This window comes from Alosa alosa, chromosome 3 (assembly GCF_017589495.1).
Source record: "Alosa alosa isolate M-15738 ecotype Scorff River chromosome 3, AALO_Geno_1.1, whole genome shotgun sequence".
NCBI classification, from domain to species: Eukaryota; Metazoa; Chordata; class Actinopteri; order Clupeiformes; family Clupeidae; genus Alosa; species Alosa alosa.
Genome location: NC_063191.1, coordinates 24,948,509 through 24,968,791, shown reverse-complemented (window position 1 = coordinate 24,968,791; position 20,283 = coordinate 24,948,509). Strand labels below are relative to the sequence as shown.

At 43.7% G+C, this 20,283-nt stretch overlaps 1 protein-coding gene across 18 annotated transcripts; it reads left to right on the top strand.

The window, feature by feature from the left end:
• Nucleotides 1-2,459: 2,459 nt before the first annotated feature.
• On the top strand, nucleotides 2,460-19,007 carry pou2f1b (POU class 2 homeobox 1b). Of its 18 annotated transcripts, none has more exons than XM_048239174.1 (14): nucleotides 2,460-2,505; nucleotides 7,586-7,651; nucleotides 8,056-8,147; nucleotides 11,358-11,537; nucleotides 12,475-12,604; nucleotides 13,026-13,117; nucleotides 13,367-13,540; nucleotides 13,648-13,789; nucleotides 14,212-14,366; nucleotides 14,905-15,087; nucleotides 15,416-15,521; nucleotides 15,704-16,076; nucleotides 16,396-16,496; nucleotides 16,752-17,279. In XM_048239174.1, exons 1-14 carry the CDS (start codon nucleotides 2,460-2,462, stop codon nucleotides 17,021-17,023), a joined length of 2,112 nt encoding a protein of 703 aa, XP_048095131.1. In that variant the 3' UTR covers nucleotides 17,024-17,279. The 18 variants fall into 18 exon arrangements, with proteins under 18 accessions (XP_048095131.1, XP_048095125.1, XP_048095132.1 ...); XM_048239168.1 differs by having other exon boundaries at nucleotides 15,416-15,545; XM_048239165.1 differs by lacking the exon at nucleotides 2,460-2,505 and adding an exon at nucleotides 6,685-7,019 and having other exon boundaries at nucleotides 12,999-13,117; nucleotides 15,416-15,545; nucleotides 16,752-19,007.
• The last annotated feature ends 1,276 nt before the right edge of the window (nucleotides 19,008-20,283 follow it).

Sequence of the window (20,283 nt, the reverse complement as noted above, 5' to 3'; positions counted from 1 at the left end):
GGCAGTTTGTCCTGTGAGTTGAGAAATTAGTTCTACAAACAAGACAGTTTTAGCGATTAAAACGTTTAAATTGTAACAGGAAATGAACACAACGCAAGTGGCAACAGTGGAATAAGCGGGATAATGGACTCCACGGTGGCCTGTTTACTCCGCTTCGCGTCGGGGCCGTTTTACAACCTCGACCGTGCATTAACTTCTGTGAACAGACCACCGTGGAGTCCATTATCCCTTACGTATATATATACAAAGACCAATATAGGCCTATATGTGTGTATGTATATATATATATATATATATATATATATATATATATATATATATATATATATATAGGCCTATATTGGTCTTTTTATATCTTCGATTGGGCCTCCCTATTGCACAGACTCCTGTTTGCTGTAGATTCAAGAAATGCAAATTGTCTATGCAGGGGATGAACTCCATATGTGTGTCTCTTTAAAGACTGAGCAGAACGGAACAGAATCGAGAGACTTTGACATTTGGCTCAATGTGTTGAGACAGTGTCAAGTCTGTATTCTCATCACATTTTTGTACAAACAGGGAATTGGTTCTTGAATTCTTTGAACTTTGATGCTATAGTGAACCAGTCTGCATTTCCACCAGGAACCATGCATCATCAACAGAGGATGTTGCGTCCATAACTGAACTGTAGAATGACATGCAAACTCTGGTTCACAGGAAAAACTCATTTTTGGTGCCGGCTCTAAAACAACATTATATTTTCCGAACCCACCTTTTATTGAGTCGAAATTCTCCAAATGGTTCAACATCTGGACCGTGAACCAGAATGGAGCCGGTTCTCTGTTGGTGGAAAAGAGAACAAGTGGTCCTGGAGAGAAGTAATAAACTTTAAGAAATGAACATTCAAAATTACATTTTGTCGTATCATATCTTGTCAAATCTTAACCGCAAATGTCAAATGTTGAGATTATGTAGTTAATTGTATCAAAATGTATGCATTTTCTTTTTATCAGAACTGTTCCTTGCATACCAGAAAAAGATCAACAAATGGGGTTCAGCTGTTTCATTTAAATGCTATACTTTATTTAAAAACACTCAAGTGGGCTATGATATGGAAATAGACTATTTAAACATCACAAAATATTAAGCATCACTGTCAACAAATCTTTTGATTAAATTGAAGCAACATGTAGGCTATCAACTTATGTAATGCAAGAAAAGCAAATTGAGTGTCTGCAACATTCTGTCTTTGTTTAGATACAGCAGTGTTACTTCATAGGAGATTAATGAAGTGCTCTGAGTAGTTCTCTGTGACCTTGTTTTGTGATGAGTATGATGGACTGCAGGTTCAAACACAAACACAAACAATATTTTGTGCACAAATGCGCATGAAAACACAGAGCAGTTTCCAGAGGCAAAGTCGACAAAGACTGTACTATGACACACAACAATTGTTAAAAGTAATAATCAGGATCATACCAGCGACAGTTATAACGTTGATGCAGGCCAAATAGACTAGAAGTGAGAGGCCTTTAACGTGGTCTGATATCAGACATAGATGAAGAGTGCAAAAGTGAATGGGTCCAATTAATACATTTAACCTGTGGGACAATGTTGTTATTTATCCCCCATTGATTCATAGTGATATAAGAGACATGACTGGATCATGGTTGAATTTCACTCTGTACATCCCATGTCATTTAGAGACTTAATGCAGGATGACAGCTGGAATAAGTTATATTAAGCCAACACATAAAACCCACACCCAGTAGTAGCCTACCACTTTGATATCCCAAGGATGTGTCCCAATCCAACAAAAAGAGAAAATGCAAATATCATACACACAAAAGAAATGAGTAGGCTAGTGGTCACAGGTCTGAAATGTAAGGGAGGACTCATGTCACATTCTCAGGTCAGGGTTTAATGTAGCCTAGACTAGGCCTACTACATCCTATTTTCAGTAGCCAATTTTACCACTTACACTTTTGTTGCTGCTATGTTAGGCCTCAGTCAAGCACACCTGTCTTTGAGGAAACTACCAAAATGCAAGTAAAAATGCAATACAATGCGTTTTAGAAAGGAGCTAGGCTACAATATGCGAAGGCATAGCCTGTAGGCTATCTACGTCGGCTCCATAGGCCTATCTGAACATTTAAAAAGATGATGTTTTACTCTTTATGGTCTACATCAGTGAGAGATTTCGTTTGTCTTATTAGAGGACATAGAACTAGGCCTACGTCTTAAGTTCTGGTGTTGACTCAGGCTATGAATTTGCTATTTGAAAGTTGCGTGCCATGGAAAGTAACGTGAGGAATTTAGATAAGAAGCTCCTATCTCTCCGTGTCTATTCTACATTAAAACATCTAACACATAATGTCTCGAGAAGACCGCAACGGAAAATAGCCTAACGTTTCATGTGGTGGTGGGGCAGGGTGTTGGTTTTTTGTATAAGGGTTGGGATTTCGGGTTAAATATTCAAAATGGCGGACGGAGGAGCAGCGAGTCAAGATGAGAGTTCAGGACCAGGTAATCATTACAGCATTTTACATATTCATATTCATATTCAAAAACTCTTTCTCTCAACCCAGATAAGAATGGAGGATGAATGTAAACAAAAATATTTTATGTAATGTCTATGCACTGTAGGTTTTGAATTAACCATTGCAAGCGGATAATTCACTGTGGGGACACTAGCAAGGCACTGCGACGGCAAATTAAATGGGAAAACTGCCTCTGTGTGATTAGAGGGCTAAGCGCGTTACATATTCATATCGCCGCTGAGCAAATGCGATTTAGCATATTTTATTAGTAATCGGTGAGACAACTTTTGTTTGTTACCTGGCCATATTCAGGTGATGTTCAAAACCAGTGTTGAATCATAACTAGCTAGCTTGCTAGATAAGAGGTATCTAGCTAGCAGCTTGCTAACGCTAGGCACATCGGCTTTGTGTTTTCGTATTGTGTCATGAACCATTCCCCGATAAAGGTTTGCATATTCATTCGCCTCCAATCGGATAGGGTCTTCGCATACGTTTACAATTAAAATAAAAGATTGACAACAACACAGGTCCTGTATGATTTAGCACAGTCTGAAGATTGAGTGTAGCGTGATTTTTATGCCTATTCTGATCAGCCTTTGTGCTCGTTGCAGGCGTGTAGCCTGTTGTGTTATTCATGTGGGCCTTCTGGACCAGAGAATGCGGTGTTCAGCATATTCTATCAGAATGAATCCATTTAACGCGTCGCATAGCTGAATGCGAATCTCATGTACTACCTCCCTAGTTATCATTTGTTAATAAGAAGAAACTCACTTAGCTACTCAGTTGGTAGCACATTTAATTCTCATTAGAGCCATGTTGCTTTTTGGTTTAATGTAGCTAACGTTAGTCACATTGTTTTACAGTAGCGTTAGAATAAGCTAAATTGGTGCTGCTAGCTTGCTATCACAGGACGATGATGTCTTGAGTGGATAAGCCAGGCACATTTTTAAATTATACTGATATAATATATGGCTTTAAAACTATTAAGCAGACTTTAGTACGCCACAACAGTGTAACGAGCTAGCTGTAACATTCAGTTCACGGATAGACTAAGATAGCTACATCTGGGAAAGCTAACTAGCTAGAATTTATTTGCCTATATGTTACTTTGCTTTGATGAGTATTTCAGAGCAGCCCCGTTTAGAAAAGCGCAACCTTACAGCTGCTACGTTAACATTACATTTTTATGTCGAGTAACGTTAGCATTGTTTGCCTGGACAATCTGAATAATCATATTGCTACTTGCCTAGCAGTTGTAGCTTTCAAGCTGGCTTTGACCACCTAATGTAAATTGCCTTTTTTACCTAGAACAAAGGGCCGAATAGTAATAGCCACATTAAACATATTACAATGCAAACCTAAAGTTGTGTGTGCAACAGAACTTTGAATCCGATTAAATGTGCGTTAGTAATCTTAACGTTCAGTGTTTGTTTGAGCTGAATGTGATGCATTTTTCCATCAACAATCGTTGCACCTCAGTGTACGGCGGAACTTTTAAAAACAGAGTAACAACAGAACAATTCCTTCAATCATATGCATTGTAGGACATTCAAAACGATGTAGCAAAAATTCAGGAATTTCAGTTGCTAACTCGGTTCCCTCCAGAAATCACTTGTGCTGTTGTGTACCGCAGCTGTGTGTGGGTGGTGTTTGTTTACGACAAGTGAATACATTACATGAACTCATTAGAATGGGTAATTCGGAGAGGTGTTGCTTAAGATGGAACACACACATCTGCCTGAAATGGCCTATTTAACAATGCTTTGATATGATTCCCGTTATTGTGGCGCATTATTTTCACACCTGAATGCGTAATGTTTACTATTGCAGATAACGTTTTCTCAAGACGGACTGTTATATATTTTTATTTATTTAGTTATTTATCTATTTAATTAATTAATTTACTACATTAACTTTACGCAAATGGTAGCTCTCCCACTTGTTACATCTAATAAGCTCAGTGGTTTCAGGCTTTCCTCCAAGAGGGAAATTGTCTGCAGAAAATCGGCACTATTATTTTGTTTGTTTCTATCGGACTTTCTTGTCCCTCGACCGGCATTCGAGCATAACAACCTACTGAATATTCATTAGTGCAAACATAAAAATCATGCATTATGAATAGTGGTCACACACAAATCACCCAATGTAAACGCAAACAGAAAGACATGGGCTGGCATTTCACTACTGTAATAGGGAAGGCTGCGTGTGGCTCAGTTGTTTAATAGTGCTTATTTGGACAGTAGCTGTGACAGATGTACATGATATAACTGCATTTGTACCTCAGTTAGCCTACACATACATTTGAATTCATTTGTGTATTTAATTCTAGGTTTAATATGGTTGGCTATTTATTTAATTGTACCCCCCCCCCCCCCCCCAAAAAAAAAAAAAAAAGAAATGCACAAATAAGTAGCTTTTATATTATATCAAGTTCAATTTTACCATTCAAGAAAGCAAGTGCCTTGCCTCTTTCTGTTTAAATGGGTGTGGAAGTTATACTTAATATTCTGTGTTCATCACTGTGGTCCCTCACATCCAACTCTCTCGAACCACTTAATCTTTCCCTACGCTATTCAGTCACCCTTTTCAATAAAACACTGTTAATGAGTTCCCCTGTTTAAAATTCGCTCAAGTAAAATATTTGCATAATACATTGTTACATGTTTAGGCTTATGAAACCGTAGCAGCGGCAAAAATGGAAATGCGCTCCACTTCACTCCTCTTCACTCCCTCTTTCTTTCCCTTCTTCTAGCTAAGGTGCTAGGCATTTCTTATCTGACTCAACCCAATGTCCAGTTCTTTACATTAACACTGTCCTCCATCTCTCACTTGTTGTGGGGTTTTCTCCTTGAAACATGTTTTATATGCATATTGTCAGGCTGATAACGGTTTTGTAAGTTGCTAAAATGGCTTGCGTTCAAAGATCATTTGGAGTGGAAACAAACTGTGCAAACTGCTCCTGACAGCAGTACGCCTAATAATTGTAAAAACATCCAATCTGTTCATTTTTGGCTCCTGTTGAGGAGGTAACGTTGGCCCAATTTTGGAAGGAAATCTGTGTGCTGTTTTGACCAGACGGCAGCTTCTGGCCACCTGGCTGTCAGTTGGTTAGAGTGACTTCAGTTGTTTTTAACATATTTATGTAAGCCAACAAGGTTGGTGAGCTCTGCGAAAAACACCCTGCAGCTGTAAAGACCAGTTTGGCATTGTTTGAATGTTAGGAGCTGAAACATTCCCTGCAGTCACTCTGGAGTTGGCTCGGTGGTGGTGGATGTGGGGTGGGGGTGCTAGCTAACTTCAGAGCAAGTTAACTTTGCATTTGCTTTTGACACTTTGTCTGGTTTTCAGCTGACTGCCAAAGCTCAGTTTGCAAAGGCTGAATTAATTTCAGTGAGCAGAAAAAAAAGTTAATGGAATCTAAAGTTAATCTAAATATGCTAATCTTGCCACAGTCACACACTGTGTGTGAGTGTGTGTCAGAGCTGCCTGGTTTTGATCACTGGAGTGCTTGAGCGGTAGGGGGTCCTGTCATTATAATTCTCTCAGTGTGGATTAATGACAAGTTATTTATTAACGATGAAAAGTGAGTTGCCCTCCCCCCACTTTCCTTACTTTCACAGTGCAGTTGTAAGGCTTTTTGGTACATTTAGGGAAGCAAAATTTGCTGCCTGAAACTAGTGTTTACTAGTTTGGCCTAAGACTCCTGTGAGCTTTCTATCTGTGCAGTGCATGATGGGAATGTCTCTGCTTACCTTTGCTTCTAATTATAATGCCTTCACTCTTTCAGTAATTGGGCCCGTGCCACCTCCCCCACTTGCCCACTCTCTCTCTCTCTCTCTCTCTCTCTCTCTCTCTCTCTCTCCCTAGCTCGTTCCCTGCTCTCTTCCTTTTCCCTCCAAAGCCATCCAATTAATATGCTAATGAGCTGATAAATATTTATGGAGGCTTTAAATTATGCAGAAAGCTTTCAGAGCCCTGTGTGAAATGAATTGCTCGCAGGACTTCAAAGTGTTGCGCCGCTAACGAGGCAGGGGGAAATTTGCATACGGCTTTAATCAGCTGAATACTGATTGTGCTTCGTTATGGCTGCTGCCAGCTGCACTCTTTGTTTCTGTTTCAATCCCGAAAAAAAGAGAGAGGGAACTTTTTTCACACTCGAGTTGCCGTGACGATCATGGCACGAAAAGAGAGGGAGAGGGAGGCAGAGGAGAGAGGAGAGGAAAAAAACGGTAGCGATTGAGAGAACAGCGTTGCAGTCATTATCCCTACTGTGCCACTTTAGCGTGTGCAGAAGACCCTACTGTAGACATCTTGCTGTTTGGTTTGTTTGGGACGATCGCGTTTGCATCTTCGGACTGTGTCCGCATACCATCGAGGCCCAATCGCTTGTCGGAGCTTTTCCCATCTCTTATCTTGATTTTGCATCTGCTGGAAGAGACCTGCGCTGCTACTTGCCATCCTTGAAAGCCATGCTGGAAAGTGCAGGTGCAGCTTTGGCGGGTGAGTTGTAAAAAAAGGGTGTGGGTGTGCTAAGGCATTTAAATCTACGCAGGCTCTGCCCTCCAGAGATTCAGCCTCGGCTTGTCTATTCAAGTTTGCATACAGTGATTTCCTTTTTTTTTCCCTTATCCTTATTTTGTTTTCTTTTTCTCTCTGCGTGTGGATAGTCAGCCCGTGTTTCTTGAAATTGTCAATTTGATTGAATTGCCAGTGTCCAGTTTGTTCAACACACCCTGGTGTGGCTGCTGGTGCATGAGATGGTATTGCTGCCGTTTGTGACAGTTGAATAGGAGAATGTCTGTGATCCAAATCAGTCATTGGAGTGAAGTGGTCCATGCAGCTGGCGAGTGAGCGCTAACATGGGCCAGATTAGAGTGGTCCGGAGGCTCTGTTTCGGGTTGTGGGGTCGTGCCACACGTGGGTGGGCTGGGTCGGCTGAATGGCTGCTTTACTCATGGAAATGAACTGGGATTTTTCTTTTTTTCTTTTTTTTTTTTTCTATTTTCTTTTTTATTCTTTTTGGTGAGCACTCGGCTGAAGTGTGTGCCCTGTCTCCTTCATTTCAGATTCTAAAATGAGTAATCCGTCTGAATCGAGTAAATGTGCAATGGAGAGTGGCGACGGAAACACAGGTGAGTTCACCTGCCGTGCCCCACCTCATCACCACCACTCCAGCTCCCTGCCACACCTCTGGATATTCACCTGCCCCAGGGTTTTTTTTTTTTTTTTTTTACTGTGTTGCGTTGTGTGTTCAGTAATTGGGTTGTGCACATCTTCAAACTCGACTTGCATTCCTTTGTTAACCAACAATGGAAATTGTTGGCTTTTTTTATTTATTTTTTTTATCCTTATTACATTGGCAACATTTCTTGTTATAAACAAGATAATCATTTTTCCAAAAATCCCTGTGTCTGTGTCTTTATGAGGGCATGCAAGAGTGAGAATGTTTCAAGTGGATGAGGGGTGTGTGTGTGCAGGTTAATGCGGGGGTCTGAGTGAGTGGATCTTAACCCCTCTTCTCTCTATCCCTCTCCAGGTGCCCAAACAAATGGACTGGACTTTCAGAGACAGACAGTGCAGACAACAAACGCAATCACCAACGCACACGCACAAGCTCTGCTCCAACAGGTACAGAACACACACACACACACACACACACGCACACAATTTCTGCTCCAACTGGTAGAGAGCACATACACACATGCAAAAATCATGCTCGGACATAGTGTGTGTTCACACAAAAAAACAACCTGTACCAACAAGTAATGTTTGCTCACTTACACTAAAAAGCCTTACCTTGGCAGGTAGTACACACACAGACCCACACACAAAAGCTTTGTTGAAACGCTTGTAGGAATGTGCAGATGTCTCGGGGGGTCATTGTTCTTCCCTGACATGACGCGTCCTGTCCACACAGCTCAACAACTGCCATGTTATTATCATACCTCTACGAGGCTCCCAGCTGCCGGCTGTGACTATAGATGAGTGTGTGTATGTGCACACATGCATATTCTTTGTTTTCTATGGAAAAAAAGAAAGCCTTGGTTGTGTGTGTGTGTGTGTGTGTGTGTGTGTGGGTGAGTGAGTGCGCATGCATGTATTTTCATATGTCATATTTATGAACATGTAGCCTATATTAAAGAAGAAAAGTAATCTTTGTTTGCAAGTCTATAGGGGATGTGTGAGCGTGTGTTTTACCTGGACTGGTCTGAAGGGGATGTGAACTGTTCAGACAGTTAGACTGAGCGGTATCAGGCTGAGTTCTGCCAGAGAGAGAGAGAGAGAGAGGGAGAGAGCTGTAGCAGTGCCTGCCATCACCCAGCAACAAGGGAAATTAATCAGCCCTGTATGCTAATTAGCTGCTCCGCAGTTGCTCGGAAACAGATGGTGGAGAATATGCAAATCTATGCAGAATTATTACATGCACAGCATTACCGCCTTTTTTCCTTTTTGTTTTTTCCCTCCTTTAATTAACATAGCCTGCCTCCCCTTTTCCTCCTAAAAGTCTCAGTTGACTGCGTGATGTTCCTAACCAGCACCATCCTTTTCAAACACTCTTTATGTAAGGCCCCACATTTTGCTGTTTCGATGAATATGGGCGAGGCAGTATTTCGAGTGTCTTCCTCAAATATTTCCTGCCTGAAGTGAACGGAAAGGTTGAGCCCTGCGTAGCAGTGTATGGCAACCTAATTAACCCTCAGTCCGAGCCTTAATCCGAACAAGATTTTCTTCCCCATCAAAAGCAGTCAGTGTGCACAAACCCCAGTGATGTGAGTCGGGTCAAAGAGGACTCGCTAAATCCCCTCAAAGCGTCGCGCCTCAGTGTCACAGGGCAGTGAGTAGCATTCCACCCCCCGCAACCCCACCCCCCAATCCCCACCCCACCCCGCTCCAGGGTGATAAGTTGTACATCCAGAAGAATTTATGCAAACGGAGCAGCTTTTCTAGTCAAAATGAGAGAACTTGTAGAGCGTCAGAAGGGCGCTTTGGTTGACTGCGTCCTGGCATTTTGCTCAGTGCGAGACTACATGACACGTCAGGAAACCACCTTTCTTAAATTTCATTTTTGTTTCAGAGTTCAAATGCCTATAAAATGTTTGTGTACATATAAAAATGAAGGTTTCAGGTGATTTTGTGGGAGCTTTGTAATGAGTGGGTTACAACCGTCTATGTAGTTGCCGTCTTCATCTAAAAAACAAACAGGATGGTTGAACGCACAGTGATCATAGAGTAAGTAAAGGCTCTTTTTCAAGAACATTTAGAACTCCTGACCCTGAGTAGATCTCACCCCGCTGAGATTGACCGCTTTCTCCCTTTCCTCTGGCCTGTGACCTTTGACCTCTGCACTGTGTTCTGCTCCTAGTTTAAGACGGAGGAGGCTGACGAGCCAGTGGCCTCAAGCCAGACGGGGCCGCTGCCTCAGACCCAGCTCATGCTGGCTGGGGGACAGATCGCTGGAGTAAGTGGCATGCTGCCCCATGCTGCCTGCTCATGGGACAGGAAGGGTGTGTGTGTGTGTGTCATCACTGTTTTGGTGTCACGTATCACCCAGGGCTGATGGTCAAGGTCCTTCAGGGGATCTTCCAACCTGCTTCACTTGGTGGTGGGAATTGGGTGGATCACACAACTAGACTAAGCACCACGCCCAGCCATAGATCTCCACGTGGAGAAATGGAGACCTCTAGGGGAACTCCCCTCAACTGCCGCTGCTTTCAATTCCTCTCAGCTCAGCGGTTTAGTGGGACTCCTAAAGCCTTATCCCATTCCTTACTCTTGCAGCCTTGCGGCTCTCAAAGGCCCAGTTTTGTGGCGTAGTAGAAGGTCGGACAACCCTTTTTTTTTTTTTTTTTTTTTTTTTTTTTTTTTTTTCTTCCTCACTCTTCCAGCGTCCACTCACATCTCTGTTGTCCACCCTTCCAGTACTTCACAAAAAGTGGAGCTTCGAGGTGGAGTAATGGGGTTAGCCCAGACTCTACACTAGTTGTGATAATGGCTCCGTCCAGCAGCCCTGCACCGAAGCTCATCTCTTCCATGTTGTGTTCTTTTTAATTCACTGACCGCTGGGGCTTGAAAAGTCCAATCCAAGCCACTCCACCTGGTGCTTTCCTGGGGCTCCTGCAGGATTAGAAGCCTTCACACTTGGTTGATCTCCAGAAGGCTTGCCAGTGCCTGCTTACCATGTGTTAATAGCCTAATATAAATGACCAAATATTAGCATTAAGTTGGCTTAATTTGGTTCATCTGGTTACAGTAAACACTACCCGGCTTTTTGCGTGTTGTGTGTATGGTTCAGCACAGGCAAAATCGGGTCACGTGATGGTGCCGCTGCCCTTGTTGGGTTATGACTGGAGACGTGACAAGAGGATGAGGGACGAGAGGCCTGGTTTTGTTTCCCATCTGTCATCAGAGTGCCATGTGCTCTGCGTGCCCCTGCCAGTCAAGCGTTCAACCGGCGCGAGGCCTATATAAGGCAGGAGTGTGCCTCTGGGCGGCGACAGCCTCCTCGCTGTCACCGGTCACCAGTCGGTCTGTGTGTCATTCTTGCACGATGGTGTTTTTGTGTCTGTCTGAAATAATCACTTCACTGCGGAGGCGGTGCTACTCATCACATGCACGTTTAGTGCTGCTCACACGCGTTTCATCCACACATTGAATTTGACATTCACCTGGTGTATTGTGTTTTTTCTATTTATTATCTGCCTCAAACATCAGTAGATGAGCCATTTGTGTGAAGTTAATGTTTATCTGCCCATAACCATAACTCTCTCTCTCTCCCTCTCTCCCTTCTCCCTCTCTCCCCTCTGTCCCCTCTCCCTTCTCTCTCTCCCTCTCCCCTAGTTGACTCTGACTCCGGCGCAACAGCAGTTATTGCTGCAGCAGGCCCAGGCTCAGTTGCTGGCGGCGGCCGTGCAGCACTCAGCCAGCCAGCAGAGCAGCACCAGCGGGGCCAACATCTCTGCCTCCGCAGCCACACCCATCACCCAGATCCCCCTGTCCCAACCCATCCAGATCACGCCTGTAAGAGAGACACGCTGGCCCCCCTTTTTACCCTTCCTCTCATCATGGGGGCTTGGGGGCGGGGTGGTTGGGTATTGCGGGTTTAGTCAGGGGTGAAATCATGTTTAGGGGCAAACCGTGCCTGTGCATGGGGCTTTGACTGCAGGTTTTCAGTTACAGTATTAGGTGCCCTTTTGTGAGTGGATAGTTGGAGGATTGGTTTGTTCCTGTATTCTGCTCCCATTGTGCATTACGTTACTCTGGGAAAGACAAACAAACAAAAAGCATGTGCTGCTGTGGAATTCCCCTACCCACCCACTGGAGCCGCACTGGTAACACTCGAGTGCTTTCTGTCCATATTGATTTGCTTAACTGAACCTGTTAACAAGGAAATGGCGTGAATGAGTGAGTGAAATCACTTGCCTTAGTGAAAGGAGTGGGCCAGAAAAACTCACAGATGCTTCCACTTGCTGAGCCTGAAACGCTTCTATCTCTCTGTACAGAACAACGCAGGCTAGCTGAATTCAAAACTTAATGTGTCTGTCTAGCTGGGATTTTTTTTATTCTAAATGACCCAGATTGTCTCAGGCATATAATGAGGGTTTATTAATTTAACATGAGATGATTTCATAATGTCAAGGATAATAACTGGGATGTGATAAGTTTAGCTATAATTAGGACAGGAAAGATGAGTAGCCATGCTGTGTAAAGTGACAGAATAAGGCAGCTGCTGTAAAACTTCAAAAAGGCAGATATGGGTATTTTTCCTGCTGGGATCCAGAAAGAGTTCTAATGTTGAACAGTAATTAAAGTTGATATCTTCGTCTCCTCTGAAATGCGGTTGTGATGTATAGCTGTTAGACTGTCTTGACACTTCATTTCTTTTACCCTTTGAATTATGTCCCGATGATAATGTGTGCTATGTGTATGTTTGTGTGTGTTGGGATGGGATATGCAGCAGCTGCAGCAGCTTCAGCAGCAGAACCCCAACCTGCAGCAGTTTGTGCTGGTGCAGCCGGGGCTGCCAATCGCCACCCAGCTGCAGCCGGCGCAGTTCATCATCTCCCAGACGCCGCAGGGCCAGCAAAGTATGCACCGCAACGCGCACCCACTCACACCACACTACACCGCCACACACTGTTTTGCACCACACCGCATGGTCCTGCACCATACCGCATGGTCCTGCACCATACCACTTTGCATTGCCATGTCCTGCATCCAGTGAAGATCCACAGACAGACAGAGCAGAAACAACCAACCACATTTAATATTGTGTGTTTAAAATGCATGGAAAGATGCATACATCTGACCTCTATTAAGAGATCTGCAAAAACATTACAAAAGATGCATAAATCTGATCTCTATGTTAAACATATGCAGACGTAGCACACTTTAAAGACGTAGCTCCTCTCAGGGGCCCAAGTGTGCATACTACTCTGTCACTCACCTCTTTTTGATTTTTGTTGTTGGGTTCTTTATAAGCTCCCTTCTTCTCCAATCATCAATTAGGTCTCCTGCAGGCCTCCAACCTACTAACACAACTACCTCAAAGCCAAGCCAACCTCCTGCAGACCCAACCCAGCATCACCCTCGCCACCCAGGTAAAGAGACTACAAACCCCACAATCCTCTTCTCTCCGTTTCTCAAATTGTTCTTAGTTTTATTGGAATGCCATGTGCTAGCACTTTTTTCATGGCTTGTAAAATAATAATAATAATAATAATACGTTTTATTTATATAGCGCCTTTCTCAGACTCAAGGTCACTTTACAAAGTCAGCACAAACAAAGCAAAATGTTTGCTTGTTTTTTTCTTGCATTCTTTTCACTCTGCTGTGTGGTTGTGCTGTAGCCCGCGACCCCAACTCGCACGATAGCAGCTACCCCCATCCAGCCCCTGCCCCTCACCCAGAGTACACCAAAGCGCATGGACACCCCCAGTCTGGAGGAGCCCAGTGACCTGGAGGAGCTTGAGCAGTTCGCCAAGACCTTCAAGCAGAGGAGAATCAAACTGGGCTTCACTCAGGTACACAGACAGACAGAGAGAGACACACTCACTGAGAAATACAGTGCATTCCCATCCCCCTCTTTGTCTATCTTTTCATTAACATGTGTTGTGTATATTGTTTTCAGGGGGACGTTGGCCTTGCCATGGGAAAGCTTTATGGCAATGACTTTAGCCAAACCACCATCTCTCGATTTGAGGCCTTGAACCTGAGCTTTAAAAACATGTGCAAGTTGAAGCCTCTGCTGGAGAAGTGGCTCAACGATGCAGGTATGTCTCTCCTCTGGCTACGCTTCACACAAGAGAACAAACAGACCAGGATATTAGATGGGAGAACCATCTGTGTAGCGTTTGTGTGAGTGCATGTGTGTGTGTGCATGTCTTCATGACTGCAGGTGCATTTTTAAATTTGACAGATGTTTGTCAGATGTGACAATATGTTGAATGAGTGTTAATATTTGTGTGAATGATGAGTTTCCTGTGCCTCTACTTTAGTCAGCCTGGTTTCACACAATCAACCTATTGTACCATCTTCCATACTGCCATCTTTTTACAGATAATCCCCTAACAGATAATAGATGAATCTGTATGTCAGTGTATAGTAGAAGTAAGCGTGCTCTCCTCATTGCTGTTCTGTGCTGTGGTCGAACCATGGTCCTTACCTCCATCCCTGTGCGCTTCTCTGCGTGCTGTGTGTGCAGAGAACCTGACGTCTGACCAGGCCCTGTCCAGCCCCAGCTCCCTGGGCTCCCCAGGCCTGGGCATGGAGGGGCTGAACCGCCGGCGCAAGAAGAGGACCAGTATCGAGACCAACATCCGTGTGGCCTTAGAGAAGAGCTTTCTAGAGGTGAGCGATCAAGGACCTCCAGAGCCTCAACAAGCAGGCATGAAATTGTAGGGTACTGTTTGTAACTGGGGGCTTTTGTTCATTTAACAAAATATCCGTATTAACGTTGACTAGGTGTAAGGATCTGCATGCGTGTAATACAACAATTACTGAGAGTAGTTTTAGAGATCTAATCTTAAATCAGGGCTTGAGGGTTTGACATTGATTTAGTAGCATTGAAGAGTGTGTTGGTCTAGAAGTGGCAACAAAAATGAATCAATATACAATTGTATGGTTCTTGTTTCTAGGGATGATGTTACTGCATTTTACTGCATTTTAGTGCTTTTCACTTAGTTATTAATGCATTTTATGTTATGAATATTCAGTAAAAACTGTTTAACCTCCATTCTGCCAAAAAAGCTATCAGAGCAAGCCATTGTTTTTGTCAGTCAAAGGAACATAATGTTATATTTTCGGAGCTGTGTCCTTCATGGCCTACAGTGTAGTGCTCCCCGTATTGAAAGGGCGTTTGTGCCCGACGCGTTTTGTCCTCTTCAAGCAGAACCAAAAACCTACCTCTGAGGAGATCACCATGATCGCCGACCAGCTCAACATGGAGAAGGAGGTGATCCGCGTATGGTTCTGCAACCGCCGGCAGAAGGAGAAGAGGATCAACCCCCCCAGCAGTGGCAGCAGCGGCACCACCCCCATCAAAGCAATCTTCTCCCCCTCCAATCCCCTGGTATGGCTGCCTCCACTGTACTTTTCTAATTGAAAAATGTCTGCAATTCAGTCAGTGCTTTACTAGTAATATGAAATGATATAAGTATATGGAAAAAAACGACTGGCTAGGAATTACAGCTTTGAGTGGATGTTATGGTTTGGGGTGGCTTGTTATTTTCAGTTTCAGCCAAGGTGGTGTCCCATGTTTTTTATAAACACATGGTCAGTAGAAAGAGCAAAGGATTATTTAAATGAATTAAAGCCTTGGGGTCATTCAATGTACAATCACATAACTGTAAGTCCTCGTTTAAAGGTGTGTGTGTGTGTTTGTGCCTTGTGCGTTTCAGGTGTCCAGCACGGCGAGCCTTGTGAGCAGTAACACACCGACCACACTGACTGTAAACCCAGCTTTGCCTCTCACCAGCACGAGTGTCTCTGGCCTCACCTTCACTGGTAAGATGCCATTCACCTTCGCTGGTAAGAAGCCAATCGCACACTGCCTCAAGTTTGCTCAAAAGACTTATGCAGGCTGATTTCCAAGTAGAACACCTAATTTTAGCTAAAACAAGAGGCTTAGCTCAACTGTGCTGTTATGATTTAACACCCCCCCCCCCCCCCCCCCCCCCTTTCTTTAGGCACAACCATCACTGCAGCCCCTACCAACACAGCCTCTGTCATCTCTGCTACACCCACCCTGGTAACTACAGCAGCCGCTGCCAGCTCACCCTCACTAAGCCCGTCCCCAACCGGGGCATCACTGCAGACGTCTGTCGGCGACTCGGGCAGCGGGCCCCAGGAGGGTTCTGGCGGGAGCGTGGTGTCCCATGCCCCGACCCCGGCCTGCACGTTGGCGTCGGCTCTGAGCTCGGGCCAGGTGATGGTGGCCACGCCAGGGCTCTCGGCCGCTCTACAGGGGGCACAGCTCCCCACCAGCGCCAGCCTCGCCGCCATGGCTGCTGCCGCAGGCCTCAACCCCGGCCTCATGGCCTCCTCACAGTTCACCCCTGGGTAGGTGTGCGTGTGCGTGTGTGTGTGTGTGTGTGTGTGTCAACTGTTGCCTAAACTCTGCAAATAATGACAAATAATGTAATTGGTCATGTATTTTGCTGGTTAATTCAACTGATTATTTATTTATTTATTTATTTATTTATTTATTTATTTTTATGAAAATGTTTGTGTATATATGTTTTTGTAAAAGTTTGTGGCTTTTTCAACCAAGATTTCAGCATGCTTCTTCACAATTACAAAAATGTAATGCAGTGTTGACTGATGTTTAAGCTTAAAAAACTAAATTTTTTAATTTGTTTGTTCTTTGTGGTCTGTGCAGGGGGGCCTTGTTGAGTCTGGCACCAGGAGGTTTGGGCAGCGCTCTGAGTCCTGCACTGATGAGCAACAGCACCTTGGCCACTATCCAAGGTGTGTGGAGCGGCAAGTACACCAACTTTCTGCATTAACACAAACAGTAGCCACGCCTACACGTGTCCCTTAGCCCCTCTGGGAAACTCATCCAAGGTGGTATTTAAGCCCTTCATAGTGGTGACTTTTTTTTAATTAATCGGGTTCTTGTTGTGCCTTCTGAGGGTAACTACACAGCATCATACCCACTGACTCAATATATTCAAAGAAATTCTGTATATTTTGGTGACCAATGTTTACTTGCTTTTGTTTTTTCCCTCTCTGCAGCGTTGGCCTCTAGTGGAACTCTGCCCATCACTTCTCTGGATGGCAGTGGGAACCTGCTGTTTGCCAACGCCAGCGCGGGCAGCACGCCCAACCTGGTGACGGCGCCACTCTTCCTCAACCCGCAGAACCTGTCGCTGCTCGCCAGCAATCCTGTCAGCCTGGTATCTGCCGGCGGTGCCAACCTGCAGCTCACAGCCGATGCCCACCAGAGCGTGGTTACCACAGCCGCTATGCCCGCCTCCACCATAAGCACCGCCTCCAAGGCACAGTAAAGCCGCGGGGAGTTGACGGAGCCCTTGTGCCCCGCACCTTCCTCCATCATCATCATCATCATCATCATCATCATCATCATCATCATCATCTCTCCTCTTGCTTCCTTCCTTATCCTCTACTTCTCTTCTGCATCCTGAGCTGTCTCGAGACTCATTATTTAATCTCTGCTGCCATCCAAAAAGGACACTAAAAAAGAAAGGATTTTTAAGAAGTGTTCTCCTAGCATTAACTCCAGAATGTTGGGAGGGGGGGCGGGGGGGTTGTAATTTTTGTTTATGGGAGTGGTGTGTCTTGCGGGTTACTGACATCATGCCTGAGTGGAGTGTGTCTCTGACTCTGACCCACTGGATGACCTGCAGAAGGTGTTCTTAGATAAACGAAGACCGCCTTTCCCCCTCATCACGTCCTTTTCATCTTCCCTGAACTGAATCTATCCTCCACTTCTGTTTCAGAGCTGCTTTGAAGACTCTTCTAACCAAAAAAATGTGGGATCTTAACCTTTTTTTTCTTCATTTTCCTGAATGATCATTTCTTATCCTAGTGTAAGGTCCACTGTCATTTCCCAGTGAGAGGTACTGTATCACAGGCCTTTTACATCGTTCATATCTAATTTAACTTTTCTTTTTTCTTTTTTGGTTCTCTATCCACGAGTCAGCGTTAAGTTGTACATCACATAATGGCAGATATATAGTTTCACCACTTTAAAGAAATGTGCAACTGTCTGTCTGAGAACACTTTCATTTTTTTTTTTTTTTTTTTTATATATATATATATAGCCCTTGGTGTAAAATCTCTTGCAGGATGAGCAGACTAATAGTGATCGCTTACGCGGAATCCTGCATAGAGGCCATCCGCTGCGTCTCATAGCTTTATGTGTGATGAACAGATGAGCTTTGAGACCTCAGTTGGCGAATGATATGTTGGGCGAAACAGTTTTTCTTTTTTATTATTATTTCTACATGAATGTTAGTCTGTTTGGTCTTCTTAAACACAGCCAATACTGTAACCTGGTCTGCTCTGAAATCGGCCAAGGCCAGTCGGTGGGCTTTTTTTTATTTTTTATTATGATTATTTATTTATTTTTTTTTAATTGTGGCGTAGTCAGCAGGAGTTATAAAGGCTGATGTCAAAGCAGCCTCAACTTTTAGGGTGAAGTCGGTGCGGTGTTAAGGAAAGGAATGCTTGTTGGTTCAAATTCTTTTTAGGGGTTTATGTTTGTTTTTCTACTTGTGCACAGTGTCTGTACCAAAAAACTGGACTAGAGAACTGCAGTCTGCCTACTCTGGAGGAGAAAATTCTTCTGTCGCACGTTGAGGTCGTTCTTTTCAAGGTCTTCAACTGGCCTTTTTTCCAAGATATACCAAAAATATTTGTTAAACTATTGCTGTATATTGTCATTGTAGTGTGTAGCTTAAGCCTAAATATTTATGAGTCAAGGCTCTGGGTAGACAGCAGGAGATTTTTAAAAATGCAATATTTTGAAGATCCATGTCCAAAGACAAACTTATTTTTTAATTTGTAAGAAAAGTTTTCCCTGCTCTTCTCTGTAGCGACAACGCAGATAACCAAAAATAAAAGATTGCGGGGGTGGGTGTTTTGGAGCTTTAGGGCTCAGGTTTGGAGGGATGGGTTTAGGGTGAGCAGGACACTTCCGCTGTAGCAGAGCGAGTGTGCAACAGCTGTGTGTGGTGGTTTTGCATCCCGTAGGTTACTGAGTCAAGGCCCGAGGCCTCTCACTCGCTCTCTGGTGCTTGAACTGATGAGGTGTTTTATGAGTGCAAGAGGAGAGGTTGTGGTGCATTTGCCCCACCCTCTCCCTAAAAAAAAGAAAAGTTAATATATTTGGGATGTGTGTTAATGTGTGTGGACGCAAGCAGATGGGTTTCAAGAGAACTCCAGGACATTGCTACCAGTTACAGGGCAAGGGGTGTCCTTGGTGGTCTTTCAGAAATGTTGTGCTAGTATGAATTTGCATCCTTAGTCGTCCCCTTTGCCCTTTCCATTTTGGCAGACTGAGAGTTGTGATCCTCTGCAGAACAGCGATAATCCAGTACTGGAGGCATTAAGCACCATAGTTAGGGCGATTTTAAAGGGGCTGTCCTGTTTTTCTCTCCTTGTTAAGTTCCCAACCGATATTCAGCCATGATGTAAAGCTTTAACCAAAGTCGTTTTCTCACTAGCTGCTGTGCCTGTGTCGAACAGTCGAGGCTGTTCACACGCTCACTAGTCTACACACTACTGACTGAAAACCCAGTTTTTTTTTTTTCACTTATAGTTAACTTGAACTAATTCAGCTTTACAGCAAGAATTTTAAAAGTTATAAAATGACAAGAGCTTGTGCAGTATCGTGGATATCGAAAAAATAAGTAAAGCAATGCTAACTACTTTGAGCTTTTGTAAAATGAATACATCCAAAGAATCTCGGAGCCTTCTTAGAGTGCTGTTGAGTGGTTTTTGGGGTAAATGTGGGTCGGGTCACGTCTGTCATCTGCTATCTCCCTTTTGCTCATACGTTTGCCATCTTGTCAGTAAGGCAGCCACCTAATTATTAATAATATTAATAATAATAATAATAATAAAAAACATTAACTGTCCTTGCAGAAGGACACCACGCTCCTGTGGTCTGGTAAAATGGTGAACCCTTTAGGAGCCTAATATATGAAAGAAGATGCCAGCTTTTTGTTACTGTGCCTATGTAGAGCTTAATAGTGGTTCTTACATTTCTCTCTATCTTAGTTCATTCTCTCTTGCTTTCTAACAGCAGCTTCACTGCCTCTTGCCTCTAAAGCAACTCTGCAGTGCTCATCTCTACTTATCATTATTTGTCATTTTTGTATGTTGTCACATTTTTATTAAATACCTCAGCAGCACTTAGAAGAAAGGTTCACTTTAAACAACCCACCAATCAAATATTAACCTCTTTTCTATTATGAAAAACACCACCAAAAAATCCTCCACTAGAAGGAACTAATGTCAAGACAAACTACTACTGCTAGTTCAAGTACTACTACTTTTAGGGTGATTCCAGGTTAACCAGTAAAGATTATTTTATCCTACTTGCCAAAGTAAAAAAAAGCCTTTGTCTCTGCGGCTGGGTTGATGTCTCGTTGCTGCTCACTCCGCTGGTTCTGTCCTGAGGTCGCAGCTAGGCCTCATGGGATTTGTAGTTTTGTTTGTGGTTGTGTTATCTAAGTTTTAGTGCAGTAGCATGGTCATCTGGGTCAGCACAGGGGCCATGGGAAGTTACTGAAATATTTAT

What these genes read in the sequence shown, in the direction of transcription:
- pou2f1b (XM_048239160.1), top strand. Translation starts at nt 6,989, where the DNA reads ATGCTGGAAAGTGCAGGTGCAGCTTTGGCGG. An exon ending in AACCCATCCAGATCACGCCT is followed by an intron (nt 11,538 to 12,459) that starts GTAAGAGAGACA and finishes TTGTGTGTGTTG; the next exon opens with GGATGGGATATGCAGCAGCT. An exon ending in GACGCCGCAGGGCCAGCAAA is followed by an intron (nt 12,605 to 12,998) that starts GTATGCACCGCA and finishes GTTCTTTATAAG; the next exon opens with CTCCCTTCTTCTCCAATCAT.